The sequence below is a fragment of the Talpa europaea genome, assembly GCF_964194135.1.
Source record: "Talpa europaea genome assembly, chromosome: 7".
NCBI classification, from domain to species: Eukaryota; Metazoa; Chordata; class Mammalia; order Eulipotyphla; family Talpidae; genus Talpa; species Talpa europaea.
The window spans coordinates 30,465,753-30,488,165 of NC_140074.1; the positions used below are offsets into that span (position 1 = coordinate 30,465,753).

Sequence of the window (22,413 nt, forward strand, 5' to 3'; positions counted from 1 at the left end):
CTGTGTTGCCCTCAGCAACTTTATAATAAAGTGCACTTGGGTTGGCATCTTTCCACCTGGATAACTGTCCTGTATAACTCTGGGAATTCACCATCTAAAACATTCCTGTCTTCTACCAATTAGTCAATGTGTATCTTCAGTGGAATTTAAATGAAAGAGGGGGAAAAAATCCATTAAAGAAGAACTTGATTGTAATATACAAAATAAATATGCCTCAGGATGGTATAAACATATGTCTGCATGTTATTAATTTAATTGGTAACATGCAAGAATTTAAAAAATCTATTTCTGGTCAATCATTTCTATTCCAGGCACACCTAGAAACTATTTGACTCTAAGATAGTTAAGTACATAATCGGTTACTGAGTAAAGGATTGACTCTTAGGGAATTTTTGAATCATGGGATAAACTCTCATTTGTCAATTATTTATCCAGCTCAGCTATCTAAACAGTGACTCTCAAATACTTTTATCCAGTGAGATTCTCCCACCCTTCCTTTGTAAACCCCATCTTTTAGGTTTTCTTCTCTCTTCATTTGAATCAACCCTTATGTTGTTTCTCTATCAAATTGGGGAGAGAGCTTTTCTTTATGTTGCTCATTTTAAAATTAATCATGACCTCACCTAAGCTAGGTGTATCCATTATAGTAAGTCAGTGCTGAGAGAATCAGACTGCTATATTGAGAAGGAAAATTGGTTTGGCATATAAAACCCTCCTCTGAGACTAACCAAATGTGTATCCTGGGGGATGTTAATTCTATTATGTCCTTTCACTTCTTTCATTGTCTGCTAAATGAGGGACTTGTCCAAAATGATCTGTAGGGGTTTTTCCCCACTTTTTATCTGTTTATGGTTTCATTCAAGAAGTGTGGATGTGAATAGGGTACTAACATAAAAAATACTTTTGTGATATAACTGAGTAAAATAAATATGCAGTGTGAGAGAGGAGGTATATATATTGAATAACTATGATTAATATGTATCCCTCCTATTTTTCTTTAGATTGTGTTTCTAGTTGGTATAATAACCATTCATTTGGTTTGTCCACATAGAACCTACTAACTATATGATTTGCATTATTCATAAATTTTCAGAGAGGCTTGGGATTAGTCATTTGGATAATGTTGGGAAAACAAAGAGAATGTTCTTTAGTTCCACATGTCCCAGCCATTCACAATGGTCTCTCATGATTCCACTTTCCACCTCTGTTGCTGGCAATGATTTGAGAGAACATTTCTTGGAACAGAGTATTTCTATCCTGGAATGTTTCCCTCAGAGAAGAGCTAAGTTTCCATCATGAGAGATGGAAACTCAGTCTATTCACTGACAGACATCAGTGCAGTGTCTGCCCTATTAAACAGGTTGAATCAACAGATTCATTCTTTTAATTGGTGACAATATTTAAATCTGAGCCTCTGAACTGAACTTTCCATAAATTAAGCCAACTTCAGTTCTGACTTAGTACAAAAATGGAAATTTAGGAGTCATCCATAGTGATTTGACTTCCGTACCCAGAAATTCAAATGTGCTTTGATTATATATGACAGCTGCACTAGAAACCCCTAAAATTGGTGGGTTTTAAAGATAATGTACTAGAAACAGACTTTGAAATTTCCCATGTTTACTTTTGAATTTTTCCTCCACATTAATGATGTAGGATAGTGTTTCCCAATCTTGACATTGTTGATATTTTGGGTTGGATAATTTCTGGTTGGGGGGTCTCTTCTTGCCTTGTAGGATATTCAGCAGCATTCTGGGCTTCTATGCCTTAGATGCCCTTAGTACTCGTCCTAGTCCTATGTTGTGACAACAAAAGATCTAGACATTGTCAGATTTCCCTTGGGGAAGGGACATAATCATTCTCGAGAGTGACTGTCCCTGAGCTTTAATCAATCTGAGGCTGAGGTGACAGACATAACACCTGTGAGTATGTAAAAATCTCTTTCAGTTGAGCTCTAGTAATGAAATATTTAAAAATAAGTAAAAAGATTTTCATTGTGTTTTTAAAATAATCTTAAGGACAAAAAATAATCTTTGTTAAAATCAGTGGGAATTGCTCCACAAAATAAATTTTAAAATTTACTATATATAGTAAGTAAAACATATCATGGATTGCTGGATTTCTTTGCTGATATGTACAGACAGAAATAAAATGGACATAATAATAATGGTAACCTTATTAGCCATAGTCCATTTTTAAAGTTTTATATGTTTATAAGACAAAAAAATAGTTTGCATGCTTTATAAAGCAACACCCTTGTCATTTTTAAGATATGAAAATCAGGTATAGCGAGTTAGGAACAATGGTTTCACATCCATTGAGAAATGCCCAAAGATTAAAATAATAGAATTTGTGTCCTGTTGTTTGGTGGGAATTGGCTCTGTTGCAGCTCTCTCTATAATATGTGAGATTGATCAATTTCTCACTTTTTAAATGTCATTTTGCAAGAATGGAACAAACAGCAGGGTCCCAGCCGCATGTTGAATAAACTTGTATCTTAATTTTTCCATTGCCACTTTCCTCTACTGACACATAAAACTAGATAGAAGTTACCACATGCAATACAAATTTAAGGAAATTAAATGCTTTTAAATGAAACCAGCCTACTTATCAAATCAGAATGATAGTTCTATTTGTATGGAAAAAATAGGTAGGGTGATGAGGTTTGGTTTTATTTATTTCCTGTCTTTCTTCCTCATGGCATATCTCAATTTTATTTCCTGAAGGAGAAAGAAATGATTAAAATTAGTAATGCCATTTGGCCATTTAAGAAAGTAGCAAATATTTATGTGTGCCTTAAATGTAAATTTAAGTGCAGTGCTATCAATAATAATTTGGGAAGAGAACCATGCTATATAAAGCTCAGATGATCTTCTCCTATTGTATTAGAAACAAATGTATAAAGGTCTTTTATGGTGTCCATATTGTGCTAGGCATTGTTTTGCTCTTTAGTTATTCTTATAATTCAGTTGATTTCTCCAGGAACTGTGTGTGCTTACTTATACTTTCTTAGTATCTTTGTATTGAGTGATAGCCTAAGCTTAAAAACAAGGTGATTGAGTTACTAGTTTGTATTTGATACAATCTTATTAACCTCTTGGATTTTTTTCCTAATTTTATTGTCATATAAGCATGTTTAAGGCAAAATGTAGAACAAATTCAAAGTTTTCCTAGGACACTTTATTTTGTAAAAAGGTATCACTTAAAAGAGACTTAAATTTCTCTCATAATTTATTTTATTCTTTACATTGTAGTAAAATTTTATTTTATTTTTAATTTTTAATTTCATTTTTAAAAATTTATTCAGAGTTGGTGAGATTTTCCACTGTCTTAGTCCTCTATTGCTCTTCTTCTCTCAGTAGTGCTTTCTATAATTGGCATAATTGAATGTGGGCATTTCATAAATGCTATACAAATTTATTTGACATGGATGTTTATAAGTAAACCTGTCTTTCCCATCTGTGATTTTGCTGTCAGAAATTTGCATTTCTATAATATCCCAAATGTAGACTTTCAGTAGTGAGAAACATAATAATTCAAACTAGGATATGAAATACCAGTTTTTCCTTTTAATAACATGATTTCTTTTTGGACATTTTCCAGTTGTACATTTGACCATTTATTGATTCTCCCTCTACATTCTTTAAAGTAGCTTTTTTAAAAAATGAAACTATGAAAATATATATATTGTCTGAGTAAGGGAGACGCATGGGGAAGTGACTCAAAGGAGAAAAGAGTGTCCTCACATAACACAGCAACTTTAGGGTTGATTATTTGGCAGGGAGGACTAGGAGAACTCAAGGACACCCACGCATTGTTTCAGTCCACAACTCAGAAAACATAGCCCTTATTTATAACCATGTTGCTGAGTGTTGTTGAAACACCATCCAGTAGGGCAGCCACTGGCCACACATGACAGTTAACACTTCAGTTTAAATACAAGAAAATATTTCCTCCCTCATTACACTAGCCATGTTGAAATCAATTTATCAGTGCAGATAAAAAGCATTTCCATTGTAGAAAGTCATATTAGATAGCACTAGAGGATTCTTGTTCTACAACATGATTAAATATTTAGGGGGCTTTCTTCCTTGGAAAATTCTCATGAATAAGTGAAATGTTGAAAGTTTATTTTTGTTTTCTCATGTCCTTGTGTTTTAACTGTAGGCTAAGGGCACAGGAGTTTCCTAGAGTTCCCTTAGAATCTTCCACAGGGATTGTTGTAAACTCCAGGCTCTTCCTGGGACTTTAGCCACCGTAACCCCACTTTTTGTCTGTTTTACACATTGGCATTTCCTCCTAGCTTTATCTTGTGTACAACTGGTTGCTTCTCTTAAATAATTAGCAACCTGTTCCAGTCCTTTTATAGAGGTCTGATTGGCTTCGGAGGTAGATAGAATCAAGCATTTTGGGACTTCTCTCCATACAATCTCCCCAGTTTTATGGTCTCTGTATGACTATCTGTTTCAGTTTAATATCATTATGATACTATTGTTTCTAAGATTTTTAGACTTGAGAATATGGAATTGCTATGAGATAGAAAGACTGCAAAATGTTGAGAAACAAACAGTGACATCTTGTTTTCCAGTTAGGGTGTTAGGTTGTTGTTGTGTTTTAAGTTCTTAGAGATTTTTAAAAACGATTATTCCTTCCCCTTCTCTCCATTTTTTCAGAATGATTTGATTACTTATCTTCATCCTAGGATGAACAAAGCAATTTTTAAAAAATATTTTGAAAATTACGAACTCACAGATTTTAATATCATGAGTTTTAGTTCATTGTAGCTGGTATTCATTTTGCTACACAGATGTTCCTGCATGTGGCTGATGGGACCTTGGCTCTTGTCTTTGAATATAACTTAGTCACATAGTCAGCTTTGTGAGGACTTTTGGACAAATTCATAATACATTGTGTTGTAAGCTACAGTGTGGTGTTTGCAATATCTCTGAGCCCCTTCCTGTTCTTTTCACTGCAGAATACTTGGCAGTCCTTTCTGCAGGCAAATGAAAACTACTTATACTACTCATTCATCTTTGTTTTCACTTGTAAATATTTCTTTAAAAATCCATTTCCCATTTTTGTTCTAATAGTTAAATTCTACCTTACTGATACGCATGCAAGCATTTACCTGTTGGCAGTTTTCTATGTAGTAAATAAAATGTGCAGGGAGACTGGCTGGAATGAACATCTAGGGTTGGTTTTATCTTCACACTTCTGATCTCCTTTTGTCATATCTTGGCCAAGGGCAATAGCACATTTACCTATAAATATGTATGCTGTGTGCATACACCTGCATTAATATCTAGATTGTATCATTGGGCAAAGTCCTGAGGTAACATTTGTAGATTCATTTGGAAGAATTTGGTTTTCTTACACGTTGTTAGTCAAGTAGGAGAAAAAAACAGATCTCCTCTTCCCTGAGAGCATTTCATACGTCTCCATCGCTGTGAGCGCACCAAGTCATTATGTAGCAGTTGGCTCTGATACGCTTGCACAGACACAAATTGAGTCAGACAGGACTGATGTCTCCTGGACTTTGCTGTCATTTGAAATGCTGACATGAGAATGGGAGAGGTAAAGGGAGGAGGCGGGAGAGCTGATTCCTTTAGCCCTTTTCCTTTGAAGTTTTCAGAATTTTAACATTTAATATCTGTGAACTGCTTGATAAGTTGTTTTCCAGATGAGAATGATAACAATAGCTGATTTGGAGCAGCTGGCTAGCTTTTGGTTTCAAGTAGATGCATTTCACTGTACAACTTGTTTCTTCATGTCACCCACAAATCTGTTAAAAAGAAAAAAAAAAGACTGTCTAGTGGAATGGTAATTAGAATGGCTTCCCCCCACCATCCTTTCAGTTTTATCTTTCCAGCATTCAAACCACTCATGCATAGTAATGAAAAAGATAATATCTTTTAAAAAAATTTTGTTCTCATTCTCAAGCTCTGTTTCAAAAAAGATACACTATAGTCTCTGCATTACAATACTTCTGGAAGTACAAGTTATTTTAGTGGATTAGGTTTATTTCTGGATATCTCTAGTATTTCCTGTCAAGAATCTTATAATGGGTTTCAAATATTCCAATATACAAAACTTAAAGGTATACTGTTTCATTTTGCAAATGAATTTCAATGATCTTTCTCAAGTTTGCATGATAATAAAGGAAACAAGAACATATACTCCTTCTGTAGTAAGTACCTTCTCTTTAAGATGCTGAGTTAGGGTGAAGTTTCTATAGGATTGATTATTTATCACCTGAAGAAGCAGACTTAAATTATTGCTCAGAGCCACTCGTTGCTTCCCTTTTTTCCCCATTCCCACCATGACCACCATCACACTGAGGCCTGTGTTGCTTCACAAGCGGGACTCTTGCTTTGGCCTAAAAGCATTCTCTAAATCACCCCACATTCAGCTGTCAGTTAATCTTTACAATGTCTAGTTCCATGAAGATTCTCTGCTCCAAAATATTCAGTCACTGAATGAAGGCTGGTTAAAGTAGATTGGCATTTGTGTCTCTCCCTCGGCCTGAAGCATTTTCTTAGGCCTCATCTTTTTCTGGTTTTCTAATAGACCTATCACTCCAATCCAGTGGTCTTAGTGTGGCCCAGGACCAGCTGCATTAGCATCATTTTGAATCTTGTTAGAAACACAACTTCTTAGACTCCAACTCATACTCTCTGAACCACAAACTCCGGAGGTGGTGTCTGGTTAGGTTTTAAAAACCTTCCAGGTGGTTCTGATGACTGTAGATATTTGGAAATCTCTGTTCCATCCAAGCCACTAAACTCACCTTTTCCAAGTTCTTTTCCTATAGCTCTGCCTTTGCAAAGAACCCATGGAATGTTTTCGCATTTTCTTGTTAAAATCCTGCCTACATTCTAAGGCTTGATTGGAGATGTTTCTCTTTTTCTGTGATGCCATTTCTGATCCTATCTTTTATGGTATGATCTGATTTTCCTTCCTGGGAAAAAGGAATAAGACATCTGATGTATCTGCCTTATTTTCTCTACTCAACAAAGATGTCAGGATGATGAAAGGATCAAATATGACTCCTTTTTAATACTTGAGACACTTTGTACTACGTGAAATCTCTGATGTCTTGCACACAGTAGGAACTCCAAAAATAGTTTGTTGTTTCTCTGTTCTTCATAGAGTGTTGAGAAAACTAACCCCTTGCCCAGGACATTTAAGAGTCCTCTTAAATCAAACACGATTGTGGTAACTATTGTTTTGACTTATGGAAATCAAACTAGACTTGAACATTGATATGTCTTAAGGGAAGAAGCCAAGTGTACTAGTATTAAAAAAAAAAATGAACCTCTACTATTTAACTGGAGAAGTTGAATTAGCTGTGTCATTTCATTTGATGCTGTGAAAGCAGCTTCCATTAGTCTTTCAATAATAGACTTTTATCCCATACCATGGAGCATCTCTTAAATCTTTCCTATAGCATTGGTATGCTTTCTTCCACCCATATATTCATGCACTGTTTCATAAGAAGCGACAGTTTCTTCTCACAGTGGTTTGCCCAAAGGGTGGCATAAGCAGAGAGTGAAATTCGAGGTGATTGGCTTTAGGATGGTCTGAAAATGGGACAAGATACGCTAGGATGGCTACCGCTTACAAATCAAGTTTTTTCCCTCCTAACACAAAGACATCATGGTTATAATTTACGATTTATTCACTGTGGGTTGTGTCTCATGGTGATTGTGATGGGACAAGAGGAGAATGTGAGTAATCTAATAACTTTTTGTTTTCTTCCTCTCTTTTCTCTGCTTTTCCCCTTACAGGCTCTGAAAGGGTTCCAGCTGAAACTTCAGATCAGATAGACCCGCTGCAGCTTCACAGGCAGTGACCCCAAGCTGCCAGTGCACGCTGCTGCAAAGTGCAAGGATGGTGCACATAGCCAGGCCGCTGCTGCTGCTGCTCGCTTTCCTCCTCCACGCGGATGCCGAGAGTAAGCCATTCCTCCCCTTCTCCAGGGGGCTGTGACCATAATGAGTGGTTTTGTTTGCAGTTGGCACCAGGCTCAGGGCCTCTGAATACATTTCTTTTGGAAGTAAATTCTGGACACGGTGGGATCCTCCTTGGCTACTAACCAGTCTTTGAAAGAGATTATTGACGTGACTTCCTTATTATTTCCTCTCGCCCCTAATGCACCCCCCCTTTTTTGTCTATCTAACAGTTCCTACCTTTTTTTCATTTTCTTTATTTTACTCTTACCACCCTGAAAGCCAAGATATTATGAGACCAATGATACAATTCAAACTGGGGTTAACCAGTTGGTATTGCCAAAAAGTAAACATGGTCAGACCGTTGGAAATTTCCTTAGTTTGGTGGATATTTCTATGTTTAGAAAAATGCACAATGTCACATTGAGCCCAATTAAACTCCCCAGCCCCTTGCACTGTCACAGCAGCTGTTCTAATGTACTGTTTCCGACAGCTGTCGTCGAGTACAGTATTCAAACAAATCAAGCAGAACTGACAACTTTGTGACTGGATGAGGGGTGTGGAAGTGTGAGGCGAAATCTGTGGAGTATAGACCAAGTTTGAATGATTGGACTCAATTTTTGAAACTGAGATTGTGGTCAATTAGCTTGCCAATTAAGGAGAAGCTTCTATCTTCTTAATAATTAGGAAGCCATTAGATCTGCCTTGTTTACATATGTTTCTTTTCCCACCTGTCCTGTGGCCTTTTGAAGAGACCATACTGGGGAAAGGCACATTGCTGGCTTGTGTTTCCTGTGATGTCAGGTGGCTTGGTACTGGTTTGCTCACGTGAGAGTTTGGCCATTCGCTTAGGGAGTCCCCTGGTTCTGTTAAATATATAAAATATGCAGTCATTACCTTCCCTCCACTGACTATTTCAGGAGATTAAATTTGATTCATGTGAAGGATGTTTTGGAGACAAAAAATTCTGTGTCATATTGGCCCTTACCTATTAATTGCATTTTGACAAGAATTTCCTCAATAACAGCCAATTTCTTTCTTTGTTTAAATAGGAGCTTTGTTTTCAAGAGTTTTCCAAGAGTGAAAGAATAATGTTAATAATAGGATACATATGGAACATGCATGATGTAAGCATGGCATTCTCTGGCTAATAATGTATATAGTCTTCTAATTAGCACTTGGGAGTGTTGGTTTAAGGTAAAGCCAAGGAATTCCTAGTGCAATGCCAGCAAGTAATTAACTGGGAAAAGGCCCAAATGAATGATGTTTTGTTATTTTAAGGCCAGTTATGTCAAAATCTATTTTAGAGTTGAAATATAAATTTAGTTTATTAAAGATATCAGTCATATGGCTTTATTTTTCTGTTTTGGCTGAAATGAAAAAGTAAGTTGGTTTTCTATTGTTGATTTTTGGCCAAAGCATATTAAGAACCTGGGAACCACTTTAATATCCGATCACAGTGTTTTTTTTTTTTAATTATGAGATATAATTATCATATATGCATAAAATTATTCTTCCAGTGAAGTAAAATTTCTTCTACTGAGAAGCTATACCTTTGCTTACTTTCCTGATGGAAAGGCAGACAGATGTCAAGAATTTAGGCACAAGTACTTTTAAAATTATGTATTAAAAATAATCTATACCAGTGATGACCATGACCTATTCTTCTGCCTGCTCCTCTCCTCTGCCCTCCCTTTCCTCCTTCCTCATATTTCCTGCACAGTAGAGTCTTAGAAAAGAAATAACAGAAGCCCACATTAGCAAATTTCAGTTATTGGCCAAGTTATATCTCTATGTGATATCGACTTTCCACCTGAGGATAAAACGTGAAAAAGAATCCATTCTGTCTTACCCTTCCCATTAGCAGGTTTCTTCATTGCCAAATTAATCTTGTTTAGTTTTGCCCTTGTATACTGATCCTTGATTTAGTATATTTTCCCTTTAACAGATACATTTGACATAGTTGAATTGTATGTGTAGCCTGATTGTTGCTGGTGAAATAAGAAGAATTAGCTATGTGTGAAGTACATTTTAAAAGAAGAGAGAACATAGCTTAGCATTTCACTATATGATACTTATGGCTCATGAAAGCATAGGGTGGAGTTGGGGATGTAATTTTTGTCATTAATGATGTTTAAAGAACAGCTTTGCACAGTGGCAGTATTGTAGCCAATGAGGTTTATCCGAGGCACGATTATTGCTAAGAATGTTTAAAGAACAATTGGCAAGATAGGATCTAGTTTATAAACTATTATAAACTAAATATATATATAACATGTATTATAAACTATATATAGCATAGAGTATAAAATATATTGTAAACTATATATATATAAGCGTTATGACCATTGATTTTTCCTAAACAGCACTGAAAAAAAATCCAGATAGAAGTAGTACTTACTACAGAAAACTTTGATTTCTTGACCACCATATAAAATTATTGTTTATCAGGCTACTATTATCTAAGTCCCTGGTTGGCTTCTCCACACCTTTATTAGAACATCTATTAATATTTATTCTTGCTTTTACAAATTTGTGTTTTGTAGTCATATGAGTGATCAGTAGTTATATTTCAAAATTTAACAGCAGCTTGTCAGAGTCACTTTAGAACTATGAAATACTTTAAAAAAAAAGTTTTCCTCATTTGAAAAGAGGAATATAAGGGGGTGGAAGGGAAAGAAGTCACTCCAGTTTGCCATATTAATTTCATGTGTTAACCTACTGCCTTTAGAAATGATTCTTTCCAACAATCCAAGGAGTCAGGATTATAATCTGTGGTGTAGAATGACATACCAAAGTGTTAGGTGTGATGTTGCATTATCTAGGAGAGTGCTTATAAGCTTTGGTTCAAATCCAGGTTGAATATTGTGATAATATATCTTTAGCAGAAAATTATAGCCCCTGCCAATGCCAATTTAAAATGTCCTACAGAGCCTCACTATTATTTTAAAAGGCTTGATGTGTTCAGGTATCTTATTTCTTTTCATTCCTATGTCTTGAATGCTCAAAATGACTTTGCTTGTTGTTTCTTGAATGCACGTACACATGGTAGAGCTGTGGTCTCATGCAAAAGTCAAATGTGACTTTTGTTTGAGCACTAACAGTAGCTTCTTCTCTTGTCAATTCAGCCAGTTTTCTGGAGTGCTCTGACTGTGGTTCATTCAGTGATGATATACATGCAAATCCGAGATGCATTTATATTATTTTAGTATATTTCTGGAGTGAATATTTTTCTTGGATAATTTTATATGTAACTTTAGTTTGCTATTTACCAGTCATTTGAGGGTTTTTTGTTTTTGTTTTTTTTTTTTGTTTATAGAGGCATGTTTTTATTTATTTATTTATTTTATTTGTTTGTTTACTTATACAAGCACTGGGTACAGTCAGAAGCGCGGGAGGGTGATAGAATTCACCAGAGCCAGAGCGGGGAGCAGAGCAGGCAGAAGGACCAAAGGACACTGCTGAGGGGAGCAGCGGGCAGCAGGAGAGGTCTGCTCACCATGTGGGACCCTCCTCTGGTGGCCGGGGAGCAGCCGGGGATCGATCCGGCGCCGCAGAGGCCGCAGGCAGCTTCGCAACCCAGCGCTCAACCGCTGAGCCACCGGGGAGGCCCGGGTTTTGTTTTTTAACTACACGCAGGCATAGGTCAGCTGTTAGCACCTTCTTCCATCAAACCAGTTTCACTCTAATGAAATCACTTACTGCTTACTGTTGTAGTCTAGATCTTTATACTAAATCCGCTATAATTGAACCTGAGTGTTTATTGAATCTCCATTAGAAACACAACTATTCATAGTTTATTTCTATGTATAGTGTATTTCATCCATTTTCTATTGCATGTTCTCCATTTTTCCATTTCAGATGGTGATCTTTCCTTCATTTTGCCTATGTATTTCTATGAAATCTTCCTGTAGTCCCTGTCTATCCGCATATTTATCTTCTATATGAAAGTAATTATTAGTTCCCATTGGGTATAAAATCACTATATCCAGTAGAACCACCTTTATATCTTTGACTTTGGAGAATAGACTGAATCTAAGCTGAAAGGTAACCACTCTTTAATTATTTCCTGATGAACTCAAGAGGTTAATAGTTAGGAAGGTGAGCTCTGAAACCATAGTCTACTTCAAATTCTGTCATTTTGTATTCTGAAGCAGGGTATATATCATGTTACTTGCCTCAGTAGCCCTATCCATAAAACATAGGATGGTGGTGATGATAATGATGATGATAGTAAAGTATAGGACCTATTCTTGGGCTGTGAGAGGATAATGTAAAAACATAGATCACAGGTGACACATGGTAGGTGTTAACACACATTACCTGCTATATCATTATTCAGAAGGCATTCAGCTAACGTTTTTATTGAGCACTTGTTTAAGGGACTATGCTAAAATTATTTGAGCCACAGACTGTCAACAATTTGCTGGTTGATAAGGCAGGTTTCCTTTAAGTTTTTTCATTGCCTCTCTATAAAATCCTATACACAGCAGAATCTTACAGACCTCTTCCCCAGGAATCAAAGTGAAGATCAAAAGGGAAAACTATGCAGTCTCCCTACTTTGGTCAAGATTAGGGGAAAAAAACTCTCTTAAAACTACCAATTTTAAATGAATTTGACTTATGTCTAATAGATAATGAAAGGTGCTCCATTTTTCTGTCCTGTTTCCTTTTTAATGCTTTTTTTTTTTTGCACTGGAGGAGCTATAAATATTTACTGTTAGCAAATATGGTACTGTATGGTCCACTGGTGCAGAAAGCTGGAGATGGAGGTAAGCATGGTAAGGAAGGGGGTGAATGGCTTTAGATATGGCCAGAAATTATTCTGCAAGAAAAAAATTAAGGATAAGGAAAATGAATGAATTGAAGGACAGGGCGAATGGTTCCTTTTGCATTTTGCAGAAATCACTTTTGAAAAATAACCCAAGTCAAGTGGTTAGACCTTACAAAATGATGTTAGGGATGGAAAATGTCTTTCTTAAGTCACCAAAATACATACCTACCTTAGGCATACCCATTTTACACTGAGAAGTTTGATATTGCCTTAAACATCTTTCTGTTTTTATATTATGTGTTGTGTGTTTATTTACTTATATCACAAACTATTCAACCATTTTTTCTAAAGGTAAATTACTTGGTATGATGAATGTGACTAAAATGAGATCGAATACAATGACATTATTATACATATACTAAATGTCATTGATTTGTAGACTTTAATTGGGTGAACTCTATAGTATATGAATATATTTCAATAAAACTATGTAAACAGGAAAATGTAGGCTGCTGCTTAAACTAATACTTTAGTTAGATCCCTTTTAGTATATATAACCTGAAAGGAAAGTTTGCTGGTTTCTTCAGGCCAGTCAGAATAGATCTGCTCTTTGAGGAATGCAGGGAGAGATTCATTTCATTTGCTCTGCTTACTAATGCCTATGTTGCTTTCCTTTTCTTTGAATTTACAGGTGTGGCAAAATAAAAACCCTTGCTTCTCCTTCCCCCATGCTCCCATTGCCTTAAAGCAGCTAAATTAGCAACATCCAGCTGTCTGCAGCAAAGAAAATGTTCCAGCTATTTTCCTGATCCTCTAGCCCCACTGCAGACTTTTCTGTAGATTTCTGAATTAATTGCTCCCAGCAGAGCTGTACTTACCTAGTAAGGTTAAGAATATGTCACAAAATCAACAAATGTGTACACTTCAAAGCATTTTATTAGTGTAGAGGGAGTTGCTTTCTTTTTTTACATGCAAACTGATGACATATTGGTTATCTCAGATCTCTTTCTGTGATGAAGCCCCCCAAGCTCAAAGATAGAACACTATCTGAAATGTTGTGATTATTTCTTGTTCTTCCTAATAGCCAGGTGACATGTGATTATGGTGTTCTATGATTTCCTCACTTCTCCCTTCCCATTCTTAGTTTTTATATTTTTTCCTCACTTAGCTACTATGCACATGATGCATTTCAGATAACCTTGATTTGTTTAAGAGAGTTGTCCTGTATCAGTTCACTCCAAAAACCCCCGCCACTCTCCATCTTCAAATAAAGTCAAAGAGATTGGATTGGAAACCAATTCTTTTACCTGTAATTTTGTCTTTTCTCTTTCCCTCACTTTGCTTTAGCTTCATTTATTCATTCACTGAGAGAGAGAGAGAGTGTGCGGGTGTGTGCACCCATGTGCGCGTGTGTCTTTTGTATGGAAAGTTTCCTGTGTAGTAGATACAGTAGATAGTGTAGTCCCACACCAGCTTTTAATCTCCCACCAGGATTCATACTTCAGTTTTCAGAATCTCTCCAGCAATTTTTTCTGACTTGATCTGCAGGCAGGAAGTACTGCTGTACAGTTATTATTACCATGCACAAGTTACAAAGCTCTATGTGCCCCTTTGTAAAAAAGAAGAGTAAAAATAGCACGCACTTGGTTTGGTTATCATAAGGATTAAATAGAGAAATGCTTGCAAAGCATTTAGAATAATAGGATTAAATAGTCACTAAATGTTGCTTGCTATTATGCTTTTTTCTCATTAGCTTGCATCATTTCCAAATTAGAAGCATCTATGTTTAGATCTCTGTTAACATTTATTATCCCATTAACTTCATAATTTGAGCAGTATCTTTTAAAATATAAATATGTATCATTATGTACATTTATGCTTCCAAAGGACATTGACTGATTGGCCCATTCATATATTTAATAGTCCCTTTAATAAATGTTTATTGGATACATTTCCTATGCCAAGCTTTGAGTTAACTACTGGTGATACTATGGTGAGATAAAGCTATATGATTTCTTACCTTTTTAAGAGGCTTCAATTCTTCTGAGATTGACAATGATTTAACATTAGATCTCAAAATTTTATTCTTTGTATGATAAGTGTTATGTTTGAAGAAAATAAGAAACATGTACCTCATCCTTTCAGAAGTTATAAAAAAACCTTTCAAGGAGTGATTTATTTATTTTGAAATAATTTTAACGTTAAATTATACTGAAATTTCCCAAGTATCCTTCACCTAATTTTCCCCAATAACAATACATTATACATTTGTAGTACATATCAAAATCACCAAACCAATAATGGTACAATACTATTAACTAAGCTACAGGTTTTTACTGCTTGTTACATTAACTCTTTTTTTTTTTTAATAATATGTAGGTCTTTTAAATATATCGCTCTAAAGGAATGATTTTTGAGCAATCTCTGATAAATGAATAAAAGTTAACTATAGCTGAAAGTATTGATAAGGCACCAGAAGGAACATTCTCATATACCCTAAGATAGGAATAACCTAGTGTGCTGTAGGGACTGAACTATTGCATGTGACTGGATGCCAGACTGTGGGAAGAGAGGGAACATTCCAATAAGGCTAGACAAGTAAGAAGAGAATGTCTAGTGCAAGACTTTGTCGAACTTGTTCATGAACTTGTATTTTATTCTAAGAACAGCTGGACAAGTGATAATGTGAGATTTATATTTTATAAACAACAGTGTGACTGCAGGGTGGAGAAATGCTTTGGAGCCAGGCCAGCCAGAGTGGCCTTGTGATTGGTTAAGAGGCTACTAGGGAGTTATAGAGAGAATGGACACAGGGCCCGGGGGTGGTGGAGGCTAGGGAGGCCAGGTTGCTTTGTCTAAAACATTATCTTAGTTGATGGAAATACACTGTCCTAACACTTGAACCACCAACCGATTATTATAATCTTGAGTAAGAAAGAAAGCCAAGTTAATAAGGGTCAAGTAATCCTTTATTCTTAACATGACAGTATATTTTTTTCCCAAAAAGTATATCACTGATCATTCTTATGATTTTCCTTTTTTGGTTCTCGAGATTAGGTAGTTTTATTTAAACTTATGTTTATGTTGATATTTGTAAAATATATGGACTCAGGAATCAGTTTAAAACTGTAAATGAAGAATTACTACAAGAACTTTCAATCTCTGACAAAAAGTATTTAAGTTTACAATTTGTGGTATGTTTGCAAAATCACAACATAGTATTAGGACTATAATATTTCTACTTCTGTTATTAATGTGATATTAAAATATATGAAATACTTATTGCTTCAGTTAAAAACAATAACACACAATACATTACCTTGGAGGAAAGTGTAACAAACCTCTTAAACTAAATGCATTCCAATAGTTTTTATTTTCTTGGTTGTATTGTTAAAAGAAAATTTAAGGGGGCCTGTGTGGTGGTGCAGGGGTTAAAGTCTCAGCACTATCAAGCTGTCACCAGCCACTGTGGCATGCCTTGATCCCCAGCCAGGGAGCTGACCCATATGGCACAGCAGAACTCTCCTGTCTTGCCTGCTGCTCCCCTCAGCAGTGTATTTCAGTAGATCCACCTGTTCTGTTCCCCACTCTGTCTCTGGTGAATCCTCTCACTCCCTGCACCTCTGACCTCTACCCCAGTTCTTGTATGCATAAATAAATAAAATCTTAAAAAAACATTTAAGATGCTTATAAAATAGGAAAAATAAATTGCTATTGTTTGTTTATTATTGGAAAGGTCATTCATAGTTACAATGATTTCAGGTTGACACTAAGAAATCACTTTGATATCTCTATCTTTTGATGAATAGTGTTTTATTCAGTAAATGCCTACTTTGTGCCCCAAACAAGGTAGGTCTCCCAATTCTTGTTATCACAGAAGTTACATTCTAGTTGGAGCTGTGTGGGGGTAATGGGAAAGAGGTACAGCAAGACAAGGTTATGAACAAAAGATAAATAAGCGTTGTGTATTTGGATAGTGCTAAATACTACAAAAACAGAGTGACGTGCTATGAGAGAGAGGGAGGCTATTAATGGAAATGGCATTGTGTTTCTTCATTTTATGTCAAGGACAGTGTTGCTGAGTGAGATGCAATAGTTAGCCAAACAAAGGGAAAGGACCAGCGTGAATGTGAATTTAAGAGCATGCAAGAAGATAGAGCAGTGGTTTGCCAAGCCCTTTGGGCCAGAAGGTGCCTAGAGTGTTCAAAGGATAGCATAAGGCCCAGGACACCAAAAAATAGTAGCAAAGCGGGGCTAGGGGATGATGTAGAGATGCGGTGCAGCTTTATTATGTGTGCTGGTAGGCTTTCTTGGGAGTCTGGATTGCTTGTATGTAAGGAAACAGATACACTCTTGGGGGTGTCTGTGAAACTTGAGTTGAGTACTACTATCCTTTGCTGGAACAAAATAAATATTGCTTTTACAAACAGTCTATTGAAGGGTTGGTACAATCTCCTGATTAAGTTATAAATTCATTGTCTAAATAGCTTAACTAAAATCTCTGTACTAACCAATATAGACTTTAAACACTAAAGCCTGTAAATCACAAAAGAAAAAAAAAGTCTGCTCTTTAGTCAGTTTTATTTTTCTTTTAAAGCAGTTAATTGCTTTACACTGGAATTATATAATTAAGTCTACACTTCCCCTTATCTATACTTCCCCTCATCACTATCTGTACCTGGTGAGGACTAAGAGAATATGAAAAGCACGGTTGTAATTGGGGTGTGATAGCCAACATTCTTCTACAGGAAAGAAGGAGATTTTTATGGAGGGTCTTTCTCTATGTACTTCCATTTAGTCAAGATTATAGCAGTAGAATTCCTAAGTGATTCCTAGGTTTCATTCCCTTTATAGACGAAAGCATTTTCATAAAATTCTTTCTTGCTAACTCTTTTACATTTGGGAAAAAGTCTTTATTAGTTATGTGATTTAACATATTTGGATTTAATTTTAAGCCCAATAGAGATTCAGATAATAAATAAAATAAGGGTTATTAAACCATAACTTAAATATGTTTTCTATAAAATTGTACATGATGTTAGCAACCAGATTTGGCTTAAATTCTGACTCTTCTGCTCACCTCGAGTCATTGACCTAATTCTTCTGACCCTTTGGGGATACTCGGAGTGCTCATGGGTTCTAGAAGTGTTAAATAGAATCCTGTATGTGGTTTTCTGTGAGTGTCTGATGTGTGGCAGGTATTCATTGGGGTCCATTTTAATCCCATTATTACATTCACCATATGTACAGGTCATTACCTGTACATTTCTGATATATGCAGAAATCAGCTATCTCTCATTTCTACCTATAGATTTGATTTTCAGATCAAGAAATTATGCAATATATACTTTAGAGTAGCAAGAAACAAAACAAAATTAAAAATTCCCTATCATGGAATTCTACATTTTATTTGCTGAGCTCCCAGTGAGTCTCTATAGTCTATGTTTATGCCATCATGTGGCCCAGGGCTTCTCAAATGCAGCACTGTTGATATTTTGGACTTGGTTGTATGTGGCTGCCCTGAGCATTGGTGGCTATATTGCAACACTCTCAGTTGTGTCAGATGAAGACATTTGGTTGAAGTACTGTGGATAAGGTGCACAATTACCCCAGATTGAGAACCATTAATGATTTGTAAGCTGTGGAACAAAATGTTGGGCCAGGGCTGGCTGAGGTACAAACTTCTCTCCTGACTTCTGTGAGATTTTGAAGGGGCAAATTTTGTCAGAAATTTAGGAAACCTCTCCTAAGTTCTTGAAATCAGCTATGCAGATTCAGAAAGATAAATTACAGTTCTGCTCAGTATCTATATAACCTGAGGCAGGTTGCCCGATCTCTCCATGTCTCAATTTTGTTGTCTGGAGTATTGGAGGGTAACTATAGGAATGACATGGAGATTAAATATTAAGCACTGTAAGGTGCTTAGATATATGCCTCATACATAGTAAGCACTTAATAAATGGTAGCCATTATTATAACAATTATGTAATTTACAGCACCTTAATTTAATTTTGTTAATTTGTTATTTATGAAATGCAATTTGACCCCCTCACAATGATGGTGATAATACCTTCCATTCATGTAATTATTTAAATACTTTATGTCTTTAATTTTTTCCTGGATATTCTAGGCATAGGAAAAATTATAGCTCTGTATCCTCTCTACTTCTTGGATTAAAGAATAAAGGGGCTTCTAGATGATGGGAAGGACTTAGAACTTGATTAAAAAATAAAGGGCTTCTAGATCTTGGGAAGGACTTAGAACTTGACTCTCTCATCTCTGTGTCCAGGGAGGAGGCAGTGCAGTTAAAAAGAGCAGACACAAGAACTCAAGTGCACAGCACCTAGGACCAAAGCAGAGGTCCCTCTGTAACAGATGTAGGATAAGAAAAAAAGGTCAGGCTTTTCTGCCCTCCTGCCATCAGGATAGATGATGGATCCTTGCGGTCCTGAATGCATGCCTGATGGCGGGCACCTGGAGTAGGGTGTGGGCATAGGTAGATGGGATTCACCTGGGCTAAGACTGGGCTTTTAAGGGCGGCATCATGAGGACGCCAGTAAAAGCAGAGAAGCCAAGAACAAATAGAAGCTGAGCAGAAGCCGAGAGAAGGCCGGAGAGCCCATAGAGTGAAGACCTGCTGGAGAGCCCATAGAGTGAAGACCTCCCAGCCCCCAAGCACCTCTGCCTGCCATTTAACTGGTAAACCCCAATTAAAACCTGCAAAACCACTGAGGACTCTGACTCCTCCTTTACCCGGTCTGCTGGATCAGAAAACCTGCACTGTGGTCCTGCCCTTACACAGAATAGCCACAGAAGTTGTCCAGGAACCTCATTGATCAAATAAGATTCAGAATCATAGAGACAGATTTTATTATATTTTAATGCTCCATATAAGAATTAGAGAAGTGTTGAATATCTTTGAGAAAGCCTTCTGTCCCTTTTCATTTGGACAATTTTGTTACCAGTGTTTTATTATAAAATCATTTTCAGTTTTCATTAGACTTCCCTATAAATTTGATTCTAAATTATCAGTAGTAATTTCTGCCTTCAAGATTTTACCACCACAGTAATGATACCACCATCCTCCTAGTCATGATGGGATAGATTGGAAACCATGGCCAGATTTTTTTTACAAACTGAGGTGGAGTCAGTTTCCTTGACTATGGATTGGTTTCTTAATATACTTGGACCAATGGAATGTTAAAGAGGTGAGACTGTATCAGCTCCAGGACTAACCCCTCAAGGCCTGCGTGTATCCACTACCACAGGTGGCACCTTCAGCCTCCATGGGAGGGTCCCCAGCTTCCCCCAGAAAGGACCCAGGAGACAGAAATACTCACACAGATATGCATCTTGTCATTATCCTGGTTTAAGAGTCAGATATGTGAGTGAAGTCATCTCGGCTTTCCAACCAGAGTTTAGTTTCTGCCCACCTGCAAGCCACATGAGCGATTTCAGGCATGTGGAGGAATAGATCCCCCATGTGAAGAAAATCCTTGCCTTTAAGGGATTTTTGAGTTGTTTTGAAACAGCAATTCATAGCTGAACACCCGGTGATTATTGTCACAAAAAGAAGCACCTACCAGCCTGAGGAGCAGCTTTAGACCTGCAGTTGCTTTAGTCTTCCTTCCTTCCGGAACTAGAACGCAGATGATGTTCTAGGTGACAAGCATTTGAATGCAGTGTTCTTTTGAGTAGATGAGCAATGATACCCATCAATTGAAGCCTGATCTAGTGCTAAAATTCTGGAACATTTGCACATTTTACATTGGCAAATGTTTTCTGTGAATGACCATCCAGGAAATATTTTTGGCTTTGTTGGCTATACAGTCACTGTTCCAACTATTCAACTCAGCAAGAAAGCAGTCACAGACAATACATAAATAAATGAGAATGACTGTTTCAGTAAAACTTGGTTCACACACATAGGCAGTGAGATAGTTGTTCTGATGCCCTGACCTTTGAACTCAATCACAAGTTCTTACTACCAAGTGGGAAGCAGAGAATATTAATCAGTGGGGGACCTTTTTTTTTTAGCCTGATGAGAGTAGTTAAGGTAAGGAGATGTGTTTCATTAGCCTCTTTTTTCACTTTACTTTGCTAGTAATGTTTATTGGGAGCAGATTAATTAGAATAAATAAGTTCAAGGAGCACATCTCTTGATAAACAGGTATGTTTAATCGTGCTTAACCTTTAGAATTTATGTAGAAAAAGCTTTGCATGTTACTGTGCTTTATGTCTTTTGGGGGTGCTTCAGGTACTTGACTGTTAGTGGCACTTCAAATTGCAAATCCCTGGAAAATGAATAATTTATCAGCTTTGGGATAGTTTTCATTGCACCGTGAATCTGACATTTAGAGCTATGAACATCTTAAATACAAAGAAAAAAGGCTACTGGAAAGTGTTATGTTGGATGGCTATGTTGCAAGGGGAACTATAAAGAACATATTTGTAGTTCATGGGTATCAAAGCCTCATATAGGTTTCATGAAGGCAAACAAAAGAAATATCGTTAGTGAATGTGACTGCATCTCATGTGCTTCTGTACATAAAAGTCAAAAGAAAAACAAAACTCTAACAAGCAAGCACCATTGATCCAGCAGCAATGATCAGAAATAACAGTATGATCCATGAAGTCTGCAAATTGAAAATCCGACAGGGAGGGGGTGTTTGCAATTGATTGCAATTGGAACCCCTTATTCACATGGGAAAATTGAAAGAACCAGTTTGTTCTGGCAGCTAGGAGAAGGTAGTTTCTGAAAATATATGAAGGGGGCATATCTGTATTTTTGTAAGGTCTGAGGTTGTTAAGAGATGTATGAAGTAGTAGTACTAATTAGATCAAACAAAAAGCTTGGCTGAATATGAAGGAAAATGAGCAATGGTTGAGTCTATTTGAGTATGGAGTAAAATTTCCAAGGCAAGAATGAGAGCCGCACGTGTGAATAAGTTGAAGCAAGCACGGAAACCATTGTGAAGAACTACTGTTTCTGAAATAATCAAAACTACATCAGCAAAGGGATATAAAAAGATCATTCAGCATTTGCAAAACATAATTCTTTTTGCATTTTAATTGTTCTGATTTGGAGTGAGAGATGGAACAGGAAGGGTATTATGATAATTATAATGAAACAATTGCTGTATTCTGGGATCTATTTTCTCTAGAGAATTTGCAGTTTAACAAATGAATCTGACACCACCATTGGCCAGAGAATAAATTGGCTCACTTCCCTTTGGTTTCTTTACTCACGCCGCTTGGCTTCGCTTTGTAGCTTAAAAGAACCTTTCACAAATTACTCACCATCACCAACATTTTTTTTAGCTCAAAAAGTGCTTTCTGGTTTTCCAGCTTTACTAATACCCTTCCCATCAACCTTTCTTACTGAGCAGCTTTATCATTCCAAATCTTAGTCTCCCAGCTCTGTCTTCTCTGCCCAAATCTATTTAGTGGGACTTCTGTTTAGTCCCAAGCACTTGGTAATCACAAGAAGACAGAGCTATTTACTGCTCTCAGAAGAACGAGGAGGTAATAAAGAGATAGTGACAGTATAGTAAGCAGGAGCACAAGCAGGAGTACATATGCCCAGGGTGTTGCCAGGAACAAGAGGTGGTTAGAATTGGATGGAATATTAACAGTTATGGCTGAGCCAGTAAATGTACAGGAAGACTGGAAGTTGCTTGGAGCTGAGAT

General features: G+C 36.6%; 1 protein-coding gene across 11 annotated transcripts in view; it reads left to right on the forward strand.

Moving 5' to 3' along the window:
- Window positions 1–7,890: 7,890 nt before the first annotated feature.
- Window positions 7,891–22,413, forward strand: part of PTPRD (protein tyrosine phosphatase receptor type D) — a gene marked incomplete at both ends in the record, with an annotated part of 382,458 nt that continues 367,935 nt past the window's right edge. For all 11 annotated transcript variants that reach the window (XM_084237481.1, XM_084237484.1, XM_084237485.1 and 8 more), the window contains one exon: window positions 7,891–7,954. In XM_084237481.1, coding sequence (XP_084093607.1) covers window positions 7,891–7,954 — 64 coding nt within the window. The remainder of the gene's footprint in view (window positions 7,955–22,413) is intronic.